The sequence below is a fragment of the Arachis hypogaea genome, chromosome 1, assembly GCF_003086295.3.
Source record: "Arachis hypogaea cultivar Tifrunner chromosome 1, arahy.Tifrunner.gnm2.J5K5, whole genome shotgun sequence".
In the NCBI taxonomy this organism is placed as follows: domain Eukaryota; kingdom Viridiplantae; phylum Streptophyta; class Magnoliopsida; order Fabales; family Fabaceae; genus Arachis; species Arachis hypogaea.
The window spans coordinates 98,430,987-98,457,972 of NC_092036.1; the positions used below are offsets into that span (position 1 = coordinate 98,430,987).

Sequence of the window (26,986 nt, forward strand, 5' to 3'; positions counted from 1 at the left end):
TATATAAAAAATTAATTATTAAATTAATAACAATGTTTTTATATATAAATATATACTTTTTATTTTAATTTAAATATTTATTTTATATTTTAATTTATAATTAATTTAATAAATAATTTTTGTATATACATAACATGATTGCCAAACTATAAATATAATATGATAATAATTTTTGTTATTATAAAATTTGATTAATTTTTAAATTATTTAATAAATAAATTAAAATATTAAAATAATAATTTAAATAATATATAATTTAAAATTATATTCTCTAGTAAGATTTTATATTAAAAAGAATAATTTTTTTACTTTCAAAACAAACAAATATCTCCTTTTTATATATATTATTAAATAATTATTTAAAAATTTATCTTTTATATAATTATAGAGTTAAATTTTTATGATATTTATAGTTAAAAAATTCTTTTAACTAATACAGTTATTTATGGTATTTTTTATGAACAAGTCAATAATAATTAATTTATTATGAATCAAAACTCTATTTAAAAATTTATTGTTGACTAATAAATTGTTCGTTGATACATAACTTAAATCTTTGATACTTATTCTGTTAAGAAAAAAAAACTAACTTCTAAAAGAAATATTAAAAAATATAATTAACTAATTTTATAATAATTTAATATAGTAAAATCAAATTTAATTATTTAATAAAAACAAATAAATATTATCATTATATAGTATGATGATCATTGATCAGTAGCTGATTTTTCATTTCAACTTTTTTTTTATTAAATGCATGATAAACTGTTTTATTAAAAACTAAACCCACCGGACTTGGGATCGCATTACCGTCACCTTCCAAGTTCCAACAGTTGGCAACTTGATTCGCATCCACGTCAAATATTATTTGTCATGATCGTTACCTCAACACTAACACATACACACATATAGAACTTTTGTTTTTTTATATGGAGAAGATGATGCAGTAATACAACAATGTGGAGAAGACAGATATTTTACATATATGTGGTGTTAGCAGAAAACGGATCCTAGTTTAAAAAAAAAATAAAAAAAGTTAAAATTACAATACGGACGGTCCGATTTGTAAAAAAAATTTTAATGTTGAAATCGGACCGTCCGATTTCCATTTTAACAAATTAAAAAAATAAAAAATACAAATCGGACCCTCCGATTTCGTGTTTAGTTTATTCTTCAAGCAAATCGGACCCTCCGATTTGTGGTTTATTTTTTTTATCAAACAAATCGGACCGTCCGATTTGAATAAAACACCATATAAAAAAAACACCTAATTTTCCCATAACAATGTATTACACCTATATTTAGCCAATATAAAAAAAAATTAGCCCACACATATATATATTATTATCACAAATTAAAGTCATAAATTTTCATTTATTTATTTCTATATTTAATAGGCATAATAATAAACAAGCAGTGTCACAAATTAATAAATATGATCAATTGTGACTGATAAAAAATATAATTATATATCTCTAACACAACTAATATATAAGTTTAGGTAGTGTAATAAAAATTCACAATAATGTATTTTAAAAAGATATGCGTATTTTATTTTATTGTCATAATTTATTCCAAAAATAATACGTTGAAACACGTTCCAATCGATATAAGTGAATTGATCAATAAATATATATAAATATATTAAAGGAAAAATATTTTGAAGATATATTTCAGTTTGTCTTTAATTAGGGTCAGAGTATCGGTGACGGTGATGAGTCGTGCGTGGGTGTGATATTCTATTCTGAATTCAGATAACTTCAATCTCACTATGACTAAGTACATCGAATTTCAAACGCATCTTATTCTTATTCCCAGAATCCACTTTTTCTTCTTCCTCGTTATTCCTGTATCTCATCATTGCAAAACATAACAAGATTATGATGGAACACCCTTTAATTTCTTACTATAATGAAACTATAGAGATCAGTGATATTAATTTCGCTTCATTGAGTTCTAAATAAGGAACCCAACCATGCATTTCAGATGACATGGCCTACCAATAATATTCGCTCTCTCATTATTATTGGAGCTAATAACACCGTGCTAGCTTTATTGTCACATTCACCCTTTCATAGATTCGCATATATATCATATATTCATATTATCATCAATTCAACTAAAACGGTGTTCTAAGATCAAATAAGGAATTTTTCCATTTCTTCTCATAAAATTAAATAATTAAAATACAGAGACGTGAGCGTTTGAAGGAGTTAATAAAAAAAAAATGCTAAGTGCCATAAGAATTTTTTTTTTCCATCACCGCTACAACAATATATAGATTACTCTTTAGAGTTATATGTATCAAAAAAATTTAAAATTTGCCAAAAAAGTAAATTTCGATACAATTTTAACTATGAAAATATGTTGATAAAAGTTTTATCAAAAATAGTATTTTTAACATATAAGTAATTGTAAAAAAAATTTAAATTTTATTTTGATAAATATTAGATGTCAAAAATAATTTGTTAGAAAAGTTTGAGAATATATTTTCTGTGATACTTATTAATAATTGTCAAAAATATTATTTATTTTGATACTTATTGATCATAAAAAATTCTCAACAAAAATTTTTAACAAAGAATGAGATGAAATTTTGAAACTGAAAAATAAATTGAGATTTTGAAGATAAAATAGAGTAATATAGTCTCAAACTGAGAGCAGTGTAATATCAAAATTGATGGAATTCAGAGAAAAAAAAGAATAGTGGAATAAATTGAAAACAAATGTGTGTCAAAATTGAGGAATAATTTTCTACGATCAAATTATTAATTCATCAAAAAAACATATAAAATTTGACATTTATGATATTTATCAAAAATATATATTAATTTTTACATTTAATTATGACTGTTAAAAAATATTAAAACAATTCTCTTTTCTTATAGTACACTTATCCATCAACTTAATTCTTTTAATTCAATAATATATATAATCTCATATTTTTAAATATTAATAACTAACTTATAATTAAAAATAATAAATTTTAATAGACCTATAATATTTTTCTTAAAAAAAACATCTTTTACATAAAATATATAATTATAAATAAAGCTTATGAACGAATAAAATTACGTTTTTCCTAATACATGTGTTTTCATTTTTTTTCTCTTAAATCAAACTTATAATATACCACAATACCTTTGAAATCCAACATAAAAATGATGTGTAATTAAGACTCGCCGTGTAATTCTTTTATGAAAAAATATAGTTACATAATTTTTAACCAGCTAATTTTAAATAACTATAATTAATAATAATTAATTTTATATTTTAAAAAAATAAAATTTAAATAATTATTAATTAATGATAATTAATTCGTATAAAGTATAATTTAAAAATGTTTATTTGTTTGTTATTGATTAGACCATGTTAATTAATAATTACTTAATGAGATTGTTCTTTTATTGTATATGTTTATTGTTCATAATTATGCATATATATGTATATATACCTGTAAAATATTGCCAATTAAGAGAATAGTTATTTATAATATTTAATTTAGTTTGAACCCATTGTCAGGTAATAAAATTTAAGGAGAAAAACTATCAAAGGATCAGTCGATTTTGTGATTTATAATTATTAATTAGTTATTATTAATATTTTTAATAATATGAAATTATATTTAATAGTATGAGATTATTTATTTTTTTATAATTTAATATTGGTCAAATTTTAATAAAGATGTTGATTCTCTAGACTTTTTTTTAAAGAGTTCACTACATGATGACTTTTGTACGTGAAAATATTTGACTTATAGATTCAGAGACGGACATAAAGAGGGGCGAGTGGCGGTCTTGGCACCCCAACTTTTTTTAGTAGTAATAAGTTATTATGTATAATTTATTTTTTTTAAATTATTTATTATTTAGTTTAATATAAATAAAAGTTCAATCTAATTTAAATATTAATAATTTTTAATATCTAAAAAGTAAGTAACAATATCAACAAAATCTGAAAAAGATATTATTACTAATATTTTTTAATTAAATAAAAATTTTCAAATCTCATAAAGTGAATTCTTTTTCAATTATGAATATTGTGAAAAATAACTTAGAAATAAAATAAAAGATAAATTTTTTGTTAATTGTCTTTTAATTATATTGAAAAGAAAATTACTGAAAAAATTTGACACAAATTCTATTATCGGTGAATTTTATGATACGAAAATTCGACCACTTCGTTAATAAAAAGTATACACATATTTTTTTTTTACTTTAAAATATATTCTCTATCGATATATTTTTGTAATACATCTTATATTATATAATTTTTTTATATAATTTTTAATATTATATATGTTTTTAACCCCAATAATATCATTTCTAGATCTGTACCTGTATAGATCCATGCAGAGAAAGAGCTATTCAACAACATGAAGTTTTAATAACTCTTGTTGGTTATTAGTTACTAATTGACCTAATTTTAACAATAATGTATTTATTTTTCAATATAAAGTTTCACTTGCTTACCATATACATCGATTATACAATACCTACCTGGCATGCTATTTGGGATGAGACATGGTCACCCAACTTATTAATTTCCCCTCATAATAGTATATACTATTTGCCTGCAAGACAATCCACTTATTCTTATTAACCAACATAAGTATAGACAGCTTAACCAAACTTATAATAAAGTATCATTTGTTACTCCAAATGATACGCAACGTTGTCTAAAACTTACTAAACTAACTATTTATGCTTCAAATTAAAACAAAAATAAATTAAAGTGACTATGTTAGAAGAATAATAGGGGTTATATATTACCTGGCAGAGAAAAGAGACCCACATGGCACATATGGTTGGGTGAGTGAGTGAAGCTAAGAGTGCGCTGTCTGGGGGTTGGAGGGTCCGAATTATAATATGGGACCATAATATATGCATGTAGCTACTTTCTAGGATTATATATTATATAAATTTGATTTGAAACTAAAATGTGAAATAATTTGGTTTTATTTTAATTTAACAAAAATATATAATAATATTATAATATTTATTTAATAAATTTTATGAATATACAAATGATACGGTATATTTTTTTTATTAATATCAATATTATTTTACTAATTTTTTTAAATGATACACTATATTTTCTTATTGATATCAATATTATTTCAAAAATTGTATTCAATACATATCTCAATTTTAAATCAGTAAAGTCAAAACAATACCCAAAAATATACTATTAGAATTGCTTTTAAGAATGATCTGAATTTTATAATTGAGTTTAATTTTGATATATTATCACATGTATCTAATCGCATAACATTATATAAACAAAAATAACTATTTTTTATATTAATGGTGTGAATAATTATCAAAAAACAAATGTAATTATCTATTTATGTAAAATATTTTATATTATTAATACATCAAAATTAAACTATTTAAAATTAATATTTTCATGTGTCAGTTAAAAATTACCAATGAAGTTATAAATTAGTTGTTAATTTCGATAAATTAATAAAATATGTATATAAAATTAAATTTTAATTAATTAATATTAGTTATTTTTAAAATTAATTTTTAATCTTTGCTTTTAAAAATTTAGGATTTAAATTTATAATAAAAAATTAATTTAAAAATATTTATTGATATTAACGGAAAAATTTTGATTTTTTAATTAAACTCTGACAAGTAAATACTCAAGCTAAGGATTACATACACCTAATAGAAAAATATAAATAGATAGCTAGCTAAGAGCATGTTATTTTGGAAAAAAGTGCGGTTCCAAAATATCCTGATTTGTGGGATTGTTGTCGCTTTAAGGTTTGAATGATGGAATCGGATTAGGGTTGTCAATAAGATAGGATAGGATTTAGACTCTATTTTAATTTTATTTGTGAATTAAAATTTTTAAAAAATTTTATTCTATTTTATCTGTAGATTGAAAATTTTTTAACAATAATTTTATTTATATCCTACAATTTTAAATTCTATCTTACCTAATTCTACCTGTAGAAAAATAAAAATAGATATTTTAAACAAATATAAAATTCAACCATTTTAAATTGTATATATATTAATAAAATAAAAAATAAAAAATTAAGTTTAAATTAAAAATAAAAATAATAAAATATTAAAAATATTTAACATAAACAGCATGATTATCAAATGACTTTTTTATTTATATACGCATGAGAAAAACATTATTTTTCATAATAAACATCGTTTTAGAGCGTTTTTGAATTGCGTATGTTCATTTTGTGTGAAGCATCAATAAAATAGAATTAGCCTCCATTTTAAGAGAGGCGAACACTAAATAGATGAAGAGATAATGTGCGTCAGAAAAACCCACTCCAAAAAAAGCAGCTACTAAATGGAGTAATCTGTGACTGACACACACGAAATGACAACTTCAATGAAGCTGAACACGAAATGGCTCCTCCTTATCTCTCTCCCTCCGATTTTTTCGAATTCTCCTCGTATACATAATCAAAATACTATTGACAAAGGTTAAGAGAGAAATAAAATTTTAAAAGAAATAAATAAATATTGGTTGATTATTGACAAAAAAAAAGATTTTAGATTTTTATTTTTATGTGTGTCTGCTCGTACATATGAAAATTTAAATTTAAAGATGGATAAAATATTGTTTCAGTTCTTACTATTTAAATTAAATCTTAGTTTTATTTTTAGTGTTGTATTATTTTTTTATTTTACTCTTTTTGTTAAAATTATTTTTTAAAAAATTTTTTATTATAATTTTTCTTTAATCAAGTGAATCTAATTCATCCAAAATTTAGTTTAAAAAATAAAAATCACTTTGTACTTGAAGTATAAATGCTATTTATTTTTATATATTTTGGACAAAAAATTTTATATGTCTCATATTTTAAAATACTAAAATTATTTTGTATTTTTAATTAATTAAAAATTTTATTTATTTTTAAATTAAAAATTCAAAAATTTATTTATTATTTTTTTTAAAAATTAAGTGATGAGTCTAAATGTCAATGATAAGTATTTTCTTTAAGTATTTTCAGTAATAAGATTATTATTTATGAATTGTTGATTCTTTTTGGACAAAATAAATAAAAAATTAATCATACATAATAATAATAATAATAATAATAATAATAATAATAATAATAATAATAATTAATATATTATATTATTATTATTATTATTATTATTATTATTATTATTATTATTATTATTATTATTATTATTATTGAGAGTACTGAGAGTATTTATTATTGGCATTTAAACTCATCACATTATTTTTAAGAAAAAATGATAAATAAATTTTTGACTTTTTAATTTAAAATAAATAAAATTTTTGATTAATTAAAAATATAAAAATAATTTTTATATTTTAAAATATGAGACATATAATTTTTTTTTGTCTAAAATATATAAAGATAAATAGTATTTATAACTTAAGTATAGAATAACTTTTACTTTTTAAACTAAATTTTGGATGAATTAGACTCACTTTATTAAAAAAATTATAATAAAAAATATTTTAAAAAATAATTTTAACAAAAGGACTAAAATAAAAAATGCAACACTAGAAATAAAATTAAGACTTAATTTAAATAGTAGAAACTATACGTACGCCTTGCACACATGAAAATAAAAATTAAAAACTATTTTTTTTAGTAATCAACCAATATTTATTTTATTTCTTTTAAAATTTTATTTATCTCTTAACCTCTGTTCATCAGTATTTTGATTATGTGTACGAAGAAGATTCGAGAAAATTGGTGGGAGAGAAAGATAAGGAGTGACCTATTTTGTGTTCAGCTCCATTGAAGTTTCTATTTCGCTTGTGTCAGTCATAGATTGCTTTATTTCGTGATTGGTATACATGACTTGCTCCATTTCGTGGCTGTCTCTCTTGGAGTAGATTTTTTGACACGCACAGTATTTCCTCTTTTATTTCGCGTTTACCTCCCTTGAAATGAAGCTAATTCCATTTCGTAAGAAATAGCCATGGACAATTCAAGAACACTTTTGAGCTATGCGCATTATGAAAAATAACGTTTTGCTTATGCATATATAAATAAAAAATTCATTATCAAATAGTTTAGTAGTTATTTTAATTTTTTTTAAGAAAAGGATTGTGGATTTAACATTCACTTTATTTATATATATATATATATATATATATATATATATATATATATATATATATATATATAATTTTTACATATATATTATATAATATATTAGAACCCAAAATCCATATTTTATCCTATCTGCAGCGAATAAGATAAACAATCTTATCTAAATGAAGTACTCTGGATTGAGTATCCGCAAATAGAGTATAAATTATCAACCTTAAATTAGATCATAAATTATTTTATCAATCTATATATATATATATATATGTTATATCAGTAGTATTAAAAAATCAGTATATTTTATAATTTATAATTTATAATTAATTATTATTAATATTTTTAATAATATAAAATTATATCTAATAATATATAATTATAATTTTTTAATAATTAAATATTTATTAAATTTTAATAAAAATGCTGGCTCTTCAATTTCTTCGTACTATATTTATGTGCGAATCTTCTTCCATGGACTCGGGTCACACCCCACCACTACTGTGCCATTATTCATTCGTTGTTACTCATTAATCGAGTGTTGTTTACTTAATTAATCTATCATCCATAATTTGCCAACCATATATGTATGTAATAACCACTAGGAAAACGATTTTTTTCTGTGTTTTTTCTTTTTAACAAAATTATGCTATTGCACATCGAGCCCCTATACTCTGCGTAAGGCGTTGTAACATTGTATTTACTATTTAGAACAATGAATATACCTTCAATCTTGTCGGTGGCCTTTCTTCCTGATGAATAAATTAAAATTGTCCTTCCTTCAATTCAACTAGTATAAATTTATTGCATCAGCTGAAACCTTTGAATATATGTAACACATAATTGTTATTTATGTGATAGATAGAGGTTATACGCTAATTGAGATTGTCATCTGTAAATATACGGAGTCTTGTCTCGTGATTAATATGTTAAACCGCATTTTATAAAATTAGCATAATTTATTATTTTTATTAGCAGTTAATTAATAAATTACTTATACAAAAATTTTTAATAACAAAAAATAATAAAAAATAATTAAAACTTATTTTATATAATATTTATTAAGTAATATTAAATTAATAAATATTAAATAAAATAAATTTAGATTTTTTTATTTTTCTAATATTATCGTTAATTATATTAAAAAATTCAAATATACCAACAAAATAAAAATATAAATATAATATTATCTAAAAATATTAATCAATATAAATAAAAATTGCTGATTTGAAATTTTTCTCTATATTAAATGTTTGAATATGAATTGTCCACACATGAGACGAATTTTCATTAAAATTATATGTCAATACACTACCAGAAAAACAGTGATTAGCCACGGAAAAAATCGTGGCTAAAATCAAGAAAATCCGTGGCGATTCAGCGTTTACAACGGATACACTTCCGTGGCTAACAAGGGCGACGCCTTTTCAATTAGCCACGGTTTTCGGCGGTTTAGCCACGGTTTTATGACCCGTGGAGACATCTAAATAGCCACGGTTTCTACGTTATTGGCCACAGACTAAACCGTGGCCAAATGACAACAGTGTAACCAATAAGTATAGTTTCGCCACAGTCTTTCCGTGGCTAATACTGATAGGCTGGGCTTTTTTGCCACGTTTTTTTCTGTGGCAAAAAAATTCTGGGTTATTTAGCCACGGTTTTTTTCTATGGCAAAAAATACCATGCACAAATTAATATTTGATAGACTGGGTTTTTTCCCACGCTTTTTTCCGTGGCTAATTTTTTCTTTCAATTTAAAAAAAAAACTCTCAATTATAATTACCAATTGAATATTTTTTTTAATTAATATTGCATATATTTATTTCTATATATATAGTAACATATTAAAATAATGTTATAACAATATAAATAATCAAAGCAACGATAATAAAATTAAAATAAAAAATAGCAAACTAAGTAATAACAGTATTTTAAAGCATATGCATTGTTCAAAGATATAGTAAAGAAATAACAGAAACCAAGTTGCATAATTTTGTACAATAAGAAATAAAAATATCTCTAATCACAGTATAAACTAAACATAAATTAAAAATAAAATAAACATGACATGAGGTGCATCATTCCGACTCAATGTGTGGCACAGAATCAGATAAGGTAGGTACTTCATCACCGTATTTCTGTTGTAGAAATCTGTAAAGAGTTGCCACTTGACCTTTAGCTTCTTGAAGTTGCTTTTCTAATTCTGCAACATGCTGTTGCGATGCACCGCTAGAACCTCCGCATATTGCCCCTCCAAAGATGCGCTTTGACTTGCCAAAACCACTGGGATATGCAGCATTACTAAAGCCACGTACACGCTTACCATTCTCAGGACCGCAAACTTTTCCAATTGCATCATCCGGATGAGCCAAGACCTTTGAATGAATACCTTCAGCGGCAGCACGCTCTTGGTCTTCAGACAAATGCTCTGCTATCTTTTCCTACAAACAAATGCACATCGTATTGGAGTAAAGTATTGACATAATCAAGGCATATTAAAAACTATACAGCCATATAAAATATAATTGAGACACTCACAGCTAATCGTTGTCCTTCCCCGCTTACATAACTCCCATCTTTCTTTAGCAAAGTTGATACAATAACCTCGCTTCGACATACAGGCCTTCCCAATTTTTTTTCCTAATACAATAAATAAAATATTAAAGTTAATCTCAAATTTAGTTAAAACTGCTAATTTTATAGTAATAGTAATAATAAAAAAAATAGTACCATCTGAGTTGCTCTTCTAGCATTGCTTTTACTTCCACCGGCGTGTGAAACTATAAGCCTCTCACGATTTCTGGCATTTTGCAAACATTGTTTCTATGATTTTCAAGAACAAGAAACAAGTAAATAAATGTTAAGAGATAGCCATTATAAATATTCAATAAAAAAATAAAAAAACATAGATTAATTATTTACCTTTGTTTTAGGATCCATATAATGATCCACAAAAGCAATCCATTCAACAGGCGGTATGTCTGAGGGATTCGCAGCCAGAATTTCTGCCTTTCTTTTGTTAGGAAAGAAGTATTCTCCCCGTAAATTATACTTATGAGCCTTCCATCTATCACCTAAGGTCCTCAGAGCCCATTTGACGCCAGCAGCATAATCAAACTCAAAATTTTCCTTAAAATATTTCATAAACGAGATTAATTATTAAAAACTATGCAATTTGATTACCATACTGCATATTATATCGTAGAAAGATAATATTTAAAAAAAAATACTTTTTAAAGCTAATCCTAACCCATGCTTACTGTAGTTTATCCAATTCTGAAACATTCATAACAGTGTACTATAACACAATGTTCTGTCAAATAGCTGACTAGCCCCAACAGCAGATATTTGAAAATAAAAAAAATTCATAAAATGAATGATGCATAACAAAGGCTTATTATAAGTTTTTACAATGAACATTCTTGCTGTAATGTGATCATAAACATGTTTGACCAAAAACAGGAAGGAATCCAATATACAAACCTAGTTGCAAAAAGACTGACCACCTCAAATACATAGCCCCTTTTGAATTCTGCTAGGGTAGAGCTAAAGTTTTTCTTGTTTTAATTTTATTAGTTTTTATCAAACTGAGACAGGTATATATCTTAACAAAGTTTTCCTCTCAAGTATTTCTAATTCCAAATTTTCATTTCACAAAATTCATGACAATAGCAATTGGAACGGGAAAATAAATTCAGGAAGTGTCTCCCAACTCCTAAGAATGAAATGCAACTAACTTAACCTGCAGCAGTACCTGTTTACTACTTAATCAATTCATAAATCATAGAGCAATGGCATCTTGTTAAACATTACTTAAAGTACCTCCAAATGAATCTATCTACACCAAGATTTCAGCTCTTACACAATTTCTTTTTAACAAGAAATAACAATAATAAACAGAAAATGCAAACCTAAATATAGGCAAGCTAGGAGCTAAATTAGGATGATAACAATTTAATAAAAATGCACATCAAAGTGAAAAAAACTTACTTCAATAAGTTCCCATTGTCTTTTTGTGTTATCTTCTGGCATCTTATCCCATCTTTTGATTGATATGGGACAAAATATAATTCGACGAGCTACTTGACCAAGAAATCTCACAAACAGGTTCGAGCCGTTATCTCGACCTTGTCCATCTGCATCCAACTCCATCATAACTTTTTCACTCTTTTTCAAGGCCCAAACCTGAATCGCTGTCATCTTGCGAGTGATAATTTCTCCACTAGAGATGTCTGAATTAATGGAAAAACGTCAAGTCAAATTAAACCAAAATTTAAAAAAAAAAAAACCAAAAGGCATAAATAAAAAACTTACATGGTTCAAATTAATTACACACATATATATCAATAATTAATCTAAATTACATACTCATCTAATAATAAATTATATAGACATACCAGCACCAAACTGAATAGAGTATCCGACAATAACAGCAGAGTGGGCTCTCAAAAAATTATCTCTAGAAGTCTGAACTTATCAACTAAACAAGGCGGCTTTAATGACTAAGGAAATTAGATTATATGGTTCAAGGCAATTCTACCAACCTGAATGCCGAATGAATTAAAAGGTCATTAATAACATTCATTGTTCTCAATCAATAAAAATACACATAATACAGATAAAACTATCATAACTAAAACTCTAAAACCCTCTTCATAAATATATAGCCTTTCTCTTTCTTTCTTTCTTTTATTTATTATCTATCATTATTTTAGTATATAACATTAGCCATTGATACAAATAATCTTACAATCTAAGTATGATTGTCCAGGATAATAACAATATATAATAGAAATCAGATTTCTCAAAAAAATTAAATTCTGACATAAATCTGAGAGAAGAAAATTAAAGAAGCTAAACTTTTTATTAAAATAAAAAATACTAATAATTTCTAAAAAAGAATGATAAGAATTTAATAAAATTACGTCGTGATTTATTTTCTAAAATCAGTTTTTTATTTTTTGTTAATATTTTATTTTATTTTATGTTTGATTAAAATAATCAAAAGTGACTGCTGGTATGTTTTTTTATGTCTTTGATCACGGACAACTGATAAGTTATAAATAACAAACCATAATAATTACTCAAACATAACAATGAAAAGCAGGGACTTATTTAATTCCAAATTCAATTCTGGTCCAAATTTTAAACTTACCAAAAAAATTTAATCTGCCTAATTAACACTTTCATTCAAAAATTAATTTCGATTAATATTTAATACAAACAAGCAAATTACTACAAACTATCTTGTTGTTTAGCCAAGAGACTACAAGACCTTATTGAACATAGAGTACAATACAGAAGGTGTCCATTTTTAACAGCTTCCACCTAAGTTCAATATGTATAGAAAAAAATTACATTCTACACCATAGAATTCACCATCCAATCACTTTAAAATATATATATAGTTACACATATCCAAGAGAAGACAGAAAATTCACAAGTATGCTTTGTGCAGAGCAAACACAGAAGGAACCAAAATGAAAGGGAACAAAAACAGAGTTGCATAAACTAAAAAAAAGGGTGAAAAAAAAAACAACCAGCACAAAGTCAATAAATTGGACTGAGAGAGTAGTTAGAGTCTGAATAAAGTTACCTTTAACTTTCACAAGCAGTGGCTCATTTTCATCTCTTTTATTCTTAGGTGCAGCACGTTCCGGTAGATCACCACCACTTTGATTTAACATCTCCGTCTCTGAAATTTCATCCCCATCATCATTGAGCCTAATTTGTTCCAACCCATCTTCCGAACTCAAGTTTATGTCTTCACTTTGTCTTCGTAACTCTTCGAGGATTGACTGTCCGGAGATATTATGTTTACGCGTCATAGTATTCTAAATGCCTGCAACACAGTCATCGACATCATAAAAAGAATTCAGAAAAAATAAAAATCATGTTACCGTATTAGGGATATCAAACTATTTGCTTAATATGCGTCATGTTACCGTATTAGGGATTCTAGTGCTAGGTTGCTGCTAGTGTTATGGCAATCTTGGCTTTGCGATTGCTGCATGCCCATTTATAAACCATCATCTAATCCCTTATTTTTTCCGGAAATACAGAAATACCAGATAACACAAAAATTTACAAAGGATTAAAATTGTAAAAAAAAAAAACCTGGAGAAGTTCTCGACGTTGAGCAGTTTGACCGACTAAGAGCTACCACCAGTGAACGCAAAGCACGATTGTGACTGTCGCCTGAAGTGCGATGTCAGAGGCTACTGGAGGTGCGAGGGTTGAGATCGGAGGGGGCGACCACAGGCAATAGGTACAGCAGCGTGAGCGAGTGATCTGTGCTCGTGTATCACGAGCGTTGGTGTTGCCAGCGGCACGAGATCGGAGGCTGGTGGGGTTGCGAGATCTGAGCCCGAGGAGAGGGAGACATGCAGAGGCGGATTAGGGCCGGCTAGTGAAATGTTGAATGAGCTTCGAAACTAAAAGATAAGGGGCGGGTTTTAGTCAAGCTTAAGGTTTTTGGTGTAGATTAAAGAGTGATTTGAATTAAGCTCGGTTTTTTTGGCGCAAGTTCCCAAATTGAAATAAAATTAGGAGTTTAGTTTTTTTTTGTATTTATAAAAAATTATCTTTTATGCCAATATATTATGATTTATTTTGCATATAATATTATGTATTTATCTGAGTTTATTAAGTGGTTTAAAAAAATTACATTTAGATAATTGGTTTATCTTCTAAATATTTTATATTTTTGAATTCCAAATTTATGATTTTTATCTTTATTTCAAGGTTTTTTTATATATTATTCTTATCCTGTTAGTCAAAAGTATGAATATTAATTTTCGTTTTTTTATTTTTAGGTTAAACGAAATAATGGCATTCTTTTTATAAATTAAATGAATTAAAAAAATATTTATTATAGAATAAATTAAGTCTATTTTTTAACTTTAGGAGTACATATAATTTACTCTTGAAAGTAATTAAAATACGTATAAAATTTTTTATTTTTATAAAATTTATGTTAACTATTAAAATTATGATATAATGGATGTACTCCTATAAAAAAAATAAAAATAACTTCACAAGCATCCTTTTTTTGGAAGTAAACATAACCCAATAAGTAAGAACTTTAACTTAAACGAGTAGTAAAAAAAGTAAAATATATAATAAAAAACGAACATAAAATTTAATTTTTTTCAAATATTTGTTATAAAAATAAATATAATCAAAATAAAAATTAATAATTTAAAATAGAAGATAAAAGTAAAAATAATTATCGATGTTTAATATAAAATTAAAGAAATAATTTTTTATCTACTCGAATTTTGCATAAAGATAAAAAATGTCTTGACTATAAATTTTTAAATTTGCTTCAAATTAAATAAGATGAAAAAATAAATAGATTTAATATATAAATAATTAACTTATAATCCATGTCCTGAATCTCTATGTTACTTTTATTATATATAATAATAATAATAATAATGTAACTTTTTATTTTTTTCAATTTAAATTTAATTATTTTTTGTTTTCTACATATCTTAAATAATTTAAAATCTATTTATTTTTTTATAATTAATTTTTATTCATTGATGTTAAATTTATGTTTTTAAAAATAAAAATATGAAAATATTTTTTATGAGCCGCTGGTATAAGACAATTACATAGTTTAAGTTATATTTTATCTAATTTTTTGCCAACAAATTAAAAAAAGATAAGATTATAGCATTACTGCCTAAAAGACAAATTTTAGAGCATTAGTACTTATAAGATAAATGTTAAAAAAATCACATCTAAATTTAGTTTGCAATCATTTGAATTAAGTTACACATTTAAATATTTATTTCACATTCTAATTGACACATTTTGAAATTGAATCATAGCCAGCAAAATTTTTTTTTCTAAGTTATATCTAACTGAAGTTATTCTAGGAGAAAGAAACTTTATTTTGGCGCTAAAAATTTTGTACATTTTATTATAGATGGTAATTTGACTTTTGCAAAATAGAGTAACTATAATTTTTAATTTAGAGTAAAGTTTACAGTTAAATAAAAAGATATCAGATTGTAAATTTTATAATCTTAAACATCATTGTGAACAATTAAACATAATTACTAAAATTTGGAACTCTGCACGTTGGATTAAAAAAACAAGGCGTCAATAAAAAATTAGAGTAGATCAACCTAAAGCTTAACAATTTTCTGCCGTTTGATTAAAATATAATAAATAAAATTTTGCACATTGTTAGAAAATGAATTTCTGTGCAGTTAATTTTAATCTATCTTTCTAATAAATTAATAAAATAATAATAAATAAGGATAATAAATACACTATAAGGGTAAAACTAATATTGTAAATTTTAACAGTTAAAATTCTCCTCGTTACTATTGTGGTAAATTAATGTTGAAACGTTCATTTAAAAAATACATAAATTAAGTATATACCACTAATTAAAATCCTGCAAATCACCAATGCCAATTTCGTCCTCAGAAACATTGTGATTGTTTTCAGCAACATCCACTTCATCTGATTCTGGATCGTTAATGTCGTCCCGTACTAATGGAAATTTTTCTAGATTCTCTATTTGCTGCTCACAAAATGGTATGTCCTCCACCAAAGACTCATCTGGATCCTCCTCATTCAAATCTCCCATATCATATAAATCTCTGGGTTTCATGTGACATACAGAACACCAACCTTCGTCAACTGGATCGTCAACATAGTAAACCATTCTCGCATCTGTTGCAAGAATAAATGGCTCATCTAGTTCAAGAGCACCCGTGTGTATCAACTCTGAAAACCGTACACTCGTGATCCCAAATTCATCTACTTTAATGCCCTTATTAAGCGTGGTATCAACCCAGATACATTTGAAGAGGATAACCCTTAGTTTGCCAAAATAGTCTAACTCTATTATATCGATCACTTTTCCGTAGTATGTACTGTCAAATGATACTGAAACAGGATTCCGTCCACGGCTAATACTAGTCGTAATTGCAGACATGACTACACCACTATTTTGTGTTTTAAGTCCTTCATCTTTATTTACCGTGCGAAACTTGAATCCATGAATGTTATACTCTTCGAATCTCTTTACAACATCATTAGGTCCTTCTGCAAGCCACTTGATTTCAGGAGTAATTTCGTCTGCATCATCTGTATACGCCACCTGCATGTGATAGATTATTCTGATTTTAAAATGCTTTCACAAATTAGAATATAGAATAGGAAAAGCATTAAATAAACGTAACTAACTCACATAATCCCTAAACCACTCATGGAATTTGGCGTGCATGTATTCTTCAATGAGTTTAGCTGCATTTCTTTTACCGCGGTGTAACTTGGAAATTTCACCTCTGCATATCCTGTTCAAGTAGATAATACTTACACTTTAATTACTTAAATATAATTAAAAATTTAAACAAAGATTGCCCTAGGAATTACTCGCGAAATTTGTCCAGTAATGAACAATTTGTCAGCACATAGCGATGAGCCTGTGTTTTCTCAATTGGTGTCAACAAACTGATCTTTTGCGATCCACGAGGACTTCCTCTTGCCGGAAAAATTTGAGAAAGAATGTTTGAACAGCTACTAGGAGTGTTGTCATTTTGATCGTCGTTACGATTTGGTCGGTTAAACCTTGTCTCAATCTCATCTTCCTCTAAATATCTGGAGCAAAAAGTTAGACATTCCTCCATCAGGTAACCTTCAGCTATACATCCTTCAGGTGCAGCCTTATTCCGGACATACGATTTTAAATGGCCTAAAGTCCTGTTTGCAAGAAGATAAAATAAATCTACAAGGTCAACAAATTACAAATAAATCCAACCAATTTAGTGATAACATGATGCACAAAATATTAACATAATAGGATACCTTTCAACAGGATACATCCATCTGTACTGTACTGGACCAGCAATCATTGCCTCTTCTGCGAGATGAATAACTAGGTGAACCATCACGGTGAAAAACGAAGGAGGGAATATCATTTCCATGTGGCAGAGTGTCAACGCAATTCGATGTCGAAGTTTTTCTAAGTTATCAACGGCGAGAGATTTGCCAGACACTTCTCTAAAATAGTTACACAACTCTATTAGCACAGACGTCACCTCTTTAGGAAGGGATCTTCTAAAAGCGATCGGTAAGATGTGCTCCATGAGAATATGTGAATCATGGCTCTTTAGGCCAAAGACCTTCCTTTTCTTCAAATCAATGCATCTAGAAATATTAGAAGAATAACCATCTGGAAAAGAAACACTTTTAAGAACACTAAGAAAAATATCCTTGTCAGCATTTGTCATTCTGAAACAGGAAGGCGGGTACTTGGAAGAATTAGTGAAAGGATGGAGCTGTTCTCGGATTCCCATCAATTGCAAGTCCTTACGGGCTGCCAAGTTGTCCTTAGTCTTTTGTTTGTCATCAAGTACAGTAAACAAAACATTGTCACAAACATTTTTCTCTATGTGCATCATGTCAAGACAGTGACGAATGAGATTATCCTTCCAGTATGGTAAATCCCAGAAAATACTCCTCTTTTTCCACTGCAAAGGGTTGTTGCCAGCATTGAGAGCCTCAAGTGATCTTTTGCGACTGCTCTGAATTTGAGACAAAATAGCACTACCTGATAATGTTGACGGAGGGCCTCTTAGTTCGGTAGTGCCATCAAATGAGTGCATGTTTTGTCTATACTCGTGGTTATTGGGTAACCACCGACGATGTCCCATGAAGCAATATTTCATGCCATGCTTTAACCTCCTGGATACTGTATCAAAGTTACATGACGGACATGCAAGACTAGTATGTGTATTCCACCCAGACAGGTTATCAAGACCTGGAAAATCACTTATGGTCCAAAATAATGCAGCATGCATGCGAAAAAACTTTCCATCAACAGAGTCGTACACGTCAACACCCTTCCATAGTTCTTTTAACTCATTAATAAGTGGTTGCAGAAAAACATCAATATTATTACCAGGCATCTTTGGACCAGGAATTATCATAGACATAATAAGAGAGGCTTGCTTCATACAACACCATGGAGGATAGTTGTATACATACAACATCACCGCCATATGCTAATGTTGGAGCTGAGAGTCCCAAATGGATTGAAACCATCGGAAGCCAAAGCAAGTCGTATGTTACGTGGATCTTCAGCAAACTCCGGATATAACAAATCAAACTCCTTCCATGCTTTGCTGTCTCTTGGATGCTTTAACTTTCCATCTAAGTTAGGAAACTCTGAATGCCAACGCATTAGTCTTGATGTTTTAGAGGACATGTATAACCTTCTTAGCCTAGGAGTGAGAGGAAAGTATCTCAATACCTTTTCCGGAATTAGCCTCGGCATATGTTCAGCTGTGTCCAAAACTCCTGGATTGCTGCTGGTGTTATACTCTGCTTTATATCGAGATGCATTGCATATTGTGCATTTACTCTTAGTCTCATTATCTGGACCCCAGAAGAGCATATAGTTGTTTGGACATGCATGAATTTTTTCATATCCCAAGCCTAGCTGCTTAATCATTTTTTTTGCTTCATAAAATGAAACAGGCAGATTTGCATGAGGAAACGCTCTCTTTAGAAGATCAAGTATCATCGAGAATGTCTTGTCAGTCGCACCGCATAGCACTTTGATATGATACAGCTCAACTATAAATGATAACTTGCTATACTTTGTACACTCGGGGTATAATCTGCGATTTCCATCCTTTAGCAACTCTCGAATCCTATCAGATTCCTCTTGAGTATCATCTTCGATATGAATTGGAAAAGAGTTGTTCCTCTCTTCAACGGGCTCATCATCAACCCCATCAAAGTTGTTGGCAGCTGAACCGAAGATATCGTTAAGCATATCCTGTAGCAGAGCTCTTTCCTCTGATTCGCTAAGGTCATGGCTTGATGATGCTTCTTCATGTTGTACTACACTTTCTCCATGCATATACCAAAAAGTGTATTTTTTTGAAAAACCTTTTTGGAGTAAATGTGCTAACACCTCAACTCTAGTCCTCATGTTCTTAAAACCACATCTAATGCACGGACAGATAATTTTTTCATTTACGGCAACCCTTTGAAAGGCAAAATCTAAGAAGTCAGCTACACCGCATTTGTACTCCGCTGTTGTAATTGATTTATCAATCCAACTCTTGTCAATCATAGTTAGACACTCTGGTCTAAATGCCGAGACATGCAAAATGTAAGTATTGAAAAATCAGAGAAATGACTAAATCTAAAAAACTTTAAAGATAATAAGTTAATGCATAGTTGACACCAAATTTATGAAATTCTAGAACCGTAGTCAGAGACAGTGACAGATCCAAAATTTCTTTCAATTGGGGGCATTAATTAAAAAATTAGAATAATTTTATATATTTTTTTACTATTGAATCTTAGTATTCATTAGCTATTAATCATGTTATAAAAATATATATAATAATATTTATACAAAATAAAACAAAGCATGATTGTTTGTATTGAAAAACATAAACAGGAATATTTAACTAAAAAAAATTAAAAAAGGAAGTTAAGAAGTCTTACTAGGAAATGGAAAATCAGAAACCTGCAGAAAAATAGAAGAGAATTAAAATAAAAATGCGAAATGGGGTAAAATTTATTGATTGAATGAGGGGAAGGGTGCAAATAAATTTTTATCCTATATAATACATGGTACGTTATAAAGTGTCAGAAGGGATATTTATCCTACAATCTCCTATCTAAATTTGTCTTTGGAACAAAAAAAAAAAGGAATTTAAAGGGTACTGACTTAACTAATTTGAATAAAATAATTTGCTCGAATTAGCAAAGTATGACTTGAATGGCAGGTTAACAATATGTTAATAATTTTCTAGAATTTCGGATTGAAAATTTGCCTTTCAGTATCATATGAAATAATTATATTAGAATAATTAAATAAATATAAAAAATAATAAATGTGATTAAGGTATTACTTTGGAAAAAAAAGTTTAATTTAAAGAAGAATAAAAAAAACTTTAAAATACAAATTCATAAAAATTCTAAAAAGTTAAATTTATTCTTGCTCGTATTAAAATTAGAATGCAGGTTATTCACATATATAAAAAAATTTGGTGGCATTTATAAGTATTAATTAGTATGTTTTAATGATAAAAAACATTAAGAAGATAAAGACATACTATAATAACGATATAGTGTGTGTTTGGATTACAGTTTACAAACGGGAGTTTGAATAAAATTGATTTTGCAAACTTGATTTTGATGAAAAGTAAGTTTGTGTTAAAGTGATTTATGTTTGGCAATCTTTACATCAAAATGAATTATAGTAAAATAAATGTTGTTTGGATTATACTACTCAAAATCACTTTTAGACAAAAAAAATTACTAAAATATACACCAACTTAAATAATTTTGGTATATTATCTTATCATTTTAATTTAGATAATTGAATATATCTTATTAATAAATTCTATAATAAAATTAACATTTATACACTAAAATAAAATAATATATAAACATTGGCAAAATATATTTTTAATTAAAACTAACAAAATATAAATTTTATAGAGTACTAAGAATAATAAAAAAATTAAATATTTATTTTGGTAGTAATTGAAATAAATCAAAAAAAAATTATGATATTTTTATATAGTATATTTTTAATACTCTTAATACTATTTTTTAGTATACTATAATTTATTATTATTATTATTATTTACAATTAATTTTTTGTTTAATTTACTTTACCTAATAGAATCAATAAATCATATTATAAAAAGATAATAAAAATAATACAAAAAATTACAATTATAAAAGTGTATAATATTAAATAAATAATGAATAAAAATAAAAATAATAAATAATAAAAAAAGAAAGTTCATGTAAACAAAAATAATAAGAATTCCATAAATAATATAATAATACGTATAAAGGATAAAGTTGGTAAAAAGTAAATAAAGATGGAGTATCGATAGCTAGAAGTCCGTTGGTGAAACGCGAAAGTTTAAAATTGTAGCTTTTTGAAAACCATGGTTTTGAAAGCAAAATCACTTCTGCTTTCATGAATAAAAAATTTGCCAAACCAAAAATTGAAACTTTCAAGAAGGCTAATCGTGCTTCTTCTCTTGTAACGCATTTGCCAAACACACCCATAGTATGTTTTAGTGACTAAAAAAATTAAAAGATGAAGACATTTATAATTATTAAATAATATGTTTTAATGATTTTAAAAATAAGAAGATACCGAAACAGTTATCATCAAATAAAGACTTACTTGTCCTTTGATCTCCTTAATCTTATCTCTTCTATTCTTTTTTCTCGGTTGCAACAAAACAGATGTGGTAAACTCTATGGAATGAAATAGAAGAAATAATACTAATGACCCATGAGTAAACCAACGGTGAACAAGTATTGTATAATAAATTTTATGAATGATTGAAAATATCAGCCCTTATCTATATAACACTATAAACTGCACAAGTTTAGGAATTAGTTACTCAATTCTGTTAAATAGATGACTAAGTCTATTCACATATCTTATCTTGGCCGTTTTAATCTTAATCTTTTATATAAAATATATCTTATCTATTATCTGTTTTATTTTTTCTTTTATATTATTGTTATTTGTTTTGTACCTGAATATTTAAATTTTAAACACGTAAATTCTAAAGGCCTCAACGCAGCCACCAAATTGTTATAGCCTTTTATGATTCATCTCTTTTATTTCTGGGCACCCACATCTTAATTTTCCCCACCCTTGTTTCTTATCGAAACAGGACGCTAGGAATGAGAAGAGGAATGCCAAATAACAAGCCATGACTACTTTCTAATTTCTGCAATCGAATAAGGTATGCATCTCGAGCGGCCTTTGGTTTTCGAATTCAAGTTGTTCTTCCTCTTGTTCTTCTTCTACTTCGTCACTATTTTTCTGAAATTCAAATTAGAATTTGGGGCTGGAATTAAGAAAACACATATTACACATGCAATTATACAGGCTTCCCCAGTGGCTCTGGTGGTGCCTAATCCCTCTGCCGCTGGATTCATGGCATCTCGGAAGGCAATAATAACTAGGGGCGCCGCACTTGGACGAGGAGCTGCCGCCACAGGGTTTATCCACTTCTTGGCTCTAACTGAAGCCTCCAAATACAGGAAGGATGGACCTTTCCGGTATCTTTTTCATCCTTAATAACGAGTGGGTTTGAACGAAAATGTTTGTCAGAAGCTTCTGGTGGGTTTTTCGTTGTTCCATTAGTCTTTGCAATCAGGGCAGGTGCAATTAAGGTTCAAAATCATGGCATGTGCAGTTTAGCTTCATAAATTTAAGCTTTCTTTGGTCTTGAGAAGCATTTATTATTGTTGAAATATCTTTAATTAAAAAGGAAATAGATTACTGGTGTTTTCATAAACTCTGTTGCTCTAAGGATTCACGTAACTATTTGATAAGCTTCTGTGAAATGGCACTGCCCCTTTTTTACTCTCAAAAGCAAAGGGAAAGACCAGAAGAGGAAAAAAAATTATTGGCATGTCTTAAGTTTTTCAGGGTCACGACAATAAAGCGTCTCTTTTGAAGTGTACACAACTATCTTCTTAGATCCCTTACAAGAATCTATCATGTGTTATATACATACTTAGTTGAGACTTTTTATCGACAAAATTGTCCATGTTATAATTTAGTGTTGTTAATAAGTTTTCTGGTGTCACTTATATTAGGAAATTTTCTCAACCAATTCTGTATAGATGTCTAAATTTTTGCAGTGATCGTTGGGGGAATAGCCAATGTTGCAACTTATGCAATTGCACATGCTATTCTTGTAAAAAATAATTGTAGTTGCTTTCTTGTTGCATACCATTGGTTATGAGCATGAAAGCAGTAGGAATGGTTTTGAAGCTTACATTTGAAGGCACAAATCAATTCTAGGAATTTCTGAGCTGATTTTTTACAATGATCTTGTTAGGATGTTATATTTTACAGATTAACTACGTGAACAAGGTATCATATTTAGCAGTGCTGATGTAATGTATTCTGTTTGCTGCATATTTGAGAATTAGAAATAGAGTCATCTCTGCTGTTTGTAGAATTCTCAGAATATTCATCTCCGGTTTAGATGAATATGTCTATGGCTTTTTCTGAATTAAAAATAGTATGCAGTCTCCCTCTTTCACAACGTTAATGTTATATACTATTTTCATTTATGGAATTAACAACATTACTATTAATATCAAGTATAAATAAAAATGTTCACATGGAAAATAAAAGAAAGTAGAAAACAAAGCATAGAATAGCATAGTAAATTGAATTGGAAATTTCAAGTACTTCATACATTGATGATCGAAAACCAAATGTGACATTAAACATAAAGAATAAGCCTATATAAAATTGGAACAGGAAACTAACAGAGCTAAAGAACTAATAATATAGTGGACTTATGTTAAACAAAACTAAATTAGAAGCACACTAGACATAATATTCTCCTGGATACCAAATTTCACAAAATTGTCTAGCCTTTTCACGAGCAATAGGATCCAAATTATCCTTCCAAAATGGTTTTTTGTTGAGATCAAAATCTTTTACCGCAGCCTGGGTCTCTGGTGATTCAGTTGTAGAGCGAATATATCCTTTCTTTTGAAAAAACCTTGCAATGTATTGTTTAATGATGATTAATTGTTTTCGACGTGCCCACTCAAACTCGCATGATGGCTTGGTTTTAACGCTTGTCTACATACATAAAAAAATGCACTATTTTATCTACAGTGTTATATATAGGTGTGAGCAAACAGTTTTGAAAATAGTAAAAAGGAAATAACAATATATTTTTGTTACCTTTAGATCCATTAGTATAACATCTGCATCCCATTCAGAAGAAATAGTAAAATATGGAAATCCATGCTTTTGCAGATACTGCACGCTAAGTGCATATATCTCCTACAAAATTATTCAAACAGACCGAATAATTATAGAGAATTATTAAATGATAACATTATGTTAAATTGGATAATAAAACACATATAGAATATTAAAAGCAGAAAACCTCTGTAATAGAATCCATTGGGGTATTAGTGTAGAATGCATGTGAGAAGGGCGACTTTTCACAGATATTGGTGTGAGCATTGAATGCTATCAGCCAAGAATGCACATTAATCTTGTTACACCAAGTATTGGAGGCCACATCGAGTGCGTGTTGCAACGAGGAGAATGGAGAAGCAGAAGCCATCTCCGATGCAAACTTGATGCTTCCACAGCATTCAAGCAAATCGCGCTCTTCCATAGTAATCCAAGTTGAATTTTTGTTGCAAGGTCGTGCAATTGTCATTTTGTGTGACCTACTAAGCAACAAATACATCAAGTTTTGAAAGCATAATTAGTAATATTTTTCATAATTTGGACAATCAGATTCATATAAACAAATCAAAAATTTAAAAATTACTGAAATATACTGACCAAAAATTAGTTCTCATTCATTTCACACCCCAATTCAAATTATACTCTTTATCAAGAGTTAAAGATGGAATTCAAGACAGAATGTAAACTTGACAATGAAAAAATTTTTGCATGTTTTTTATTATTTGTATTTCTTACCTTTTTATTTTTTATTATTTATTTATTGTAGAGTTAAATTTGGATTTACATACTTAAAGAACACAGACACTAGTCACAAAAAAAAAGAACACAGACACTAGTCATAACAATCATCACTTTCAACACTACAATAATAATCCATAGTGTATATGAAAAAAATAAGTAATTTAAAAAATTAGTTTCTTTTAGTACTCTCTTGTACTCTTCATATAATTTTAAGATATTTAACATTCAGCATTATTATTGTAGCATTAATTTATCTTCTAATAATTTGATCAACAATGTAATAACTATTATATCAAACATGCATCTCAAACAGAATCAGATTTAAATTCCGTAAATAAATAATAAAGAGTAAAAAAATAATAAATACAAACATAACCATGATAAATAAATAAAAAATAATAAATTATATTTGATAAAAAGAAAAAATGTGCATAATAACAATGAAAGAAAAATTGAAACTGCAAATTATAATCCATCTAATTTTCATACTCTTAATGAACAACATAGCCACTATTTAATCAAGAAGCCAAAATTAACCACGTTTGCAGAATTATAAATCATGAATCACCTCTAAAATTAAATAATTAACCTACCTTAGTTATTCTCAGCGGCACTGGAAATGAGGGAGAAGAAAGCAACTATCTGGATTCTTGAGAAAAACTGCACCTTAATTACGGTTTAAATTTAAGAAAAAGATAAACTGCATAACAAAGTTTTGAATGAGTTGGAGGGAATGACCAAATTAAGCGCGGAATTGAAAGTGAATATCGTTTAATTTTTGTCACGGTCATAATTGGGTCTGTGGCAAATTTTAAAATCCATCTCAAATTGGCCACGGACAAACGAAAACGTGGAAAAATTCCGTAAAATTTGGCCACAGAGATATAATACGTTGCCATTACATATCACGGTCCATAAACTTTGCCACTGATTATCGTTCGTGAGTACCTTCCCGTTGGTAACTCCCGTGTTTTTGGTAGTGATAATGCCGTATCTATTAATTATACAACCACTGTTCATGATAATCATCTTATTCATCATGTTTAGTGGAATTTTCTAGGAGGTAATTAATTTGTTATTAGCATATTTGCTTCAATTAGACGATGATAAAGGAAACAATTATTTACAAAGTTTATGTTCAATCTAGACCGTTAACTAATTTTTCCCAAAATAACACGCATTCCCTTAATTAAATATATATTAAAAATTGGTCATTATCCATGAACGTTCTGAAAAGTAATAAGAACCAAATGGAAAGAGTCTATAGATTGATCTAGAAATTAATTATCCTAATCCTACCACCACAACAATAATAAATAAATAAATTACTAAATTAGAGTAAAATAGTTTAAGAATAATTTGCACTTTGCAGTGCCACTTTCTGACTACCGATGGCTTTGTTAATGACGCAT

At 27.4% G+C, this 26,986-nt stretch overlaps 3 protein-coding genes and 1 long non-coding RNA gene across 5 annotated transcripts; 1 reads left to right on the forward strand and 3 right to left on the reverse strand.

The window, feature by feature from the left end:
- Positions 1–9,982: 9,982 nt before the first annotated feature.
- Positions 9,983–14,615, reverse strand: LOC112701461 (uncharacterized). Of its 2 annotated transcripts, XM_025752213.3 has the most exons (8): positions 14,186–14,615; positions 14,014–14,075; positions 13,665–13,910; positions 12,059–12,300; positions 10,991–11,197; positions 10,799–10,891; positions 10,607–10,708; positions 9,983–10,509 (listed from the first exon to the last, which is right to left on the reverse strand). In XM_025752213.3, exons 3-8 carry the CDS (start codon positions 13,894–13,896, stop codon positions 10,147–10,149), a joined length of 1,239 nt encoding a protein of 412 aa, XP_025607998.1. In that variant the 5' UTR covers positions 13,897–13,910; positions 14,014–14,075; positions 14,186–14,615; the 3' UTR covers positions 9,983–10,146. The 2 variants fall into 2 exon arrangements, with proteins under 2 accessions (XP_025607998.1, XP_025608004.1); XM_025752219.3 differs by lacking the exon at positions 14,014–14,075 and having other exon boundaries at positions 14,186–14,575.
- Positions 14,616–16,373: 1,758 nt separating this feature from the next.
- On the reverse strand, positions 16,374–17,435 carry LOC112754410 (uncharacterized). Its single transcript, XM_025802086.2, has 2 exons — positions 17,283–17,435; positions 16,374–17,192 (listed from the first exon to the last, which is right to left on the reverse strand). The coding sequence occupies exons 1-2, from the start codon at positions 17,316–17,318 to the stop codon at positions 16,470–16,472; spliced, it is 759 nt and encodes a 252-aa protein (XP_025657871.2). The 5' UTR covers positions 17,319–17,435; the 3' UTR covers positions 16,374–16,469.
- A 4,815-nt stretch (positions 17,436–22,250) lies between these two features.
- Positions 22,251–23,677, forward strand: LOC112701476 (uncharacterized). Its single transcript, XR_003153838.2, has 2 exons — positions 22,251–22,839; positions 22,986–23,677. It is a non-coding gene; the product is annotated as an uncharacterized lncRNA (long non-coding RNA).
- A 596-nt stretch (positions 23,678–24,273) lies between these two features.
- LOC112754492 (uncharacterized) lies at positions 24,274–25,099 on the reverse strand. Its single transcript, XM_025802185.2, has 3 exons — positions 25,021–25,099; positions 24,813–24,914; positions 24,274–24,707 (listed from the first exon to the last, which is right to left on the reverse strand). Exons 1-3 carry the CDS (start codon positions 25,036–25,038, stop codon positions 24,447–24,449), a joined length of 381 nt encoding a protein of 126 aa, XP_025657970.2. The 5' UTR covers positions 25,039–25,099; the 3' UTR covers positions 24,274–24,446.
- Between the last annotated feature and the right edge of the window lie 1,887 nt (positions 25,100–26,986).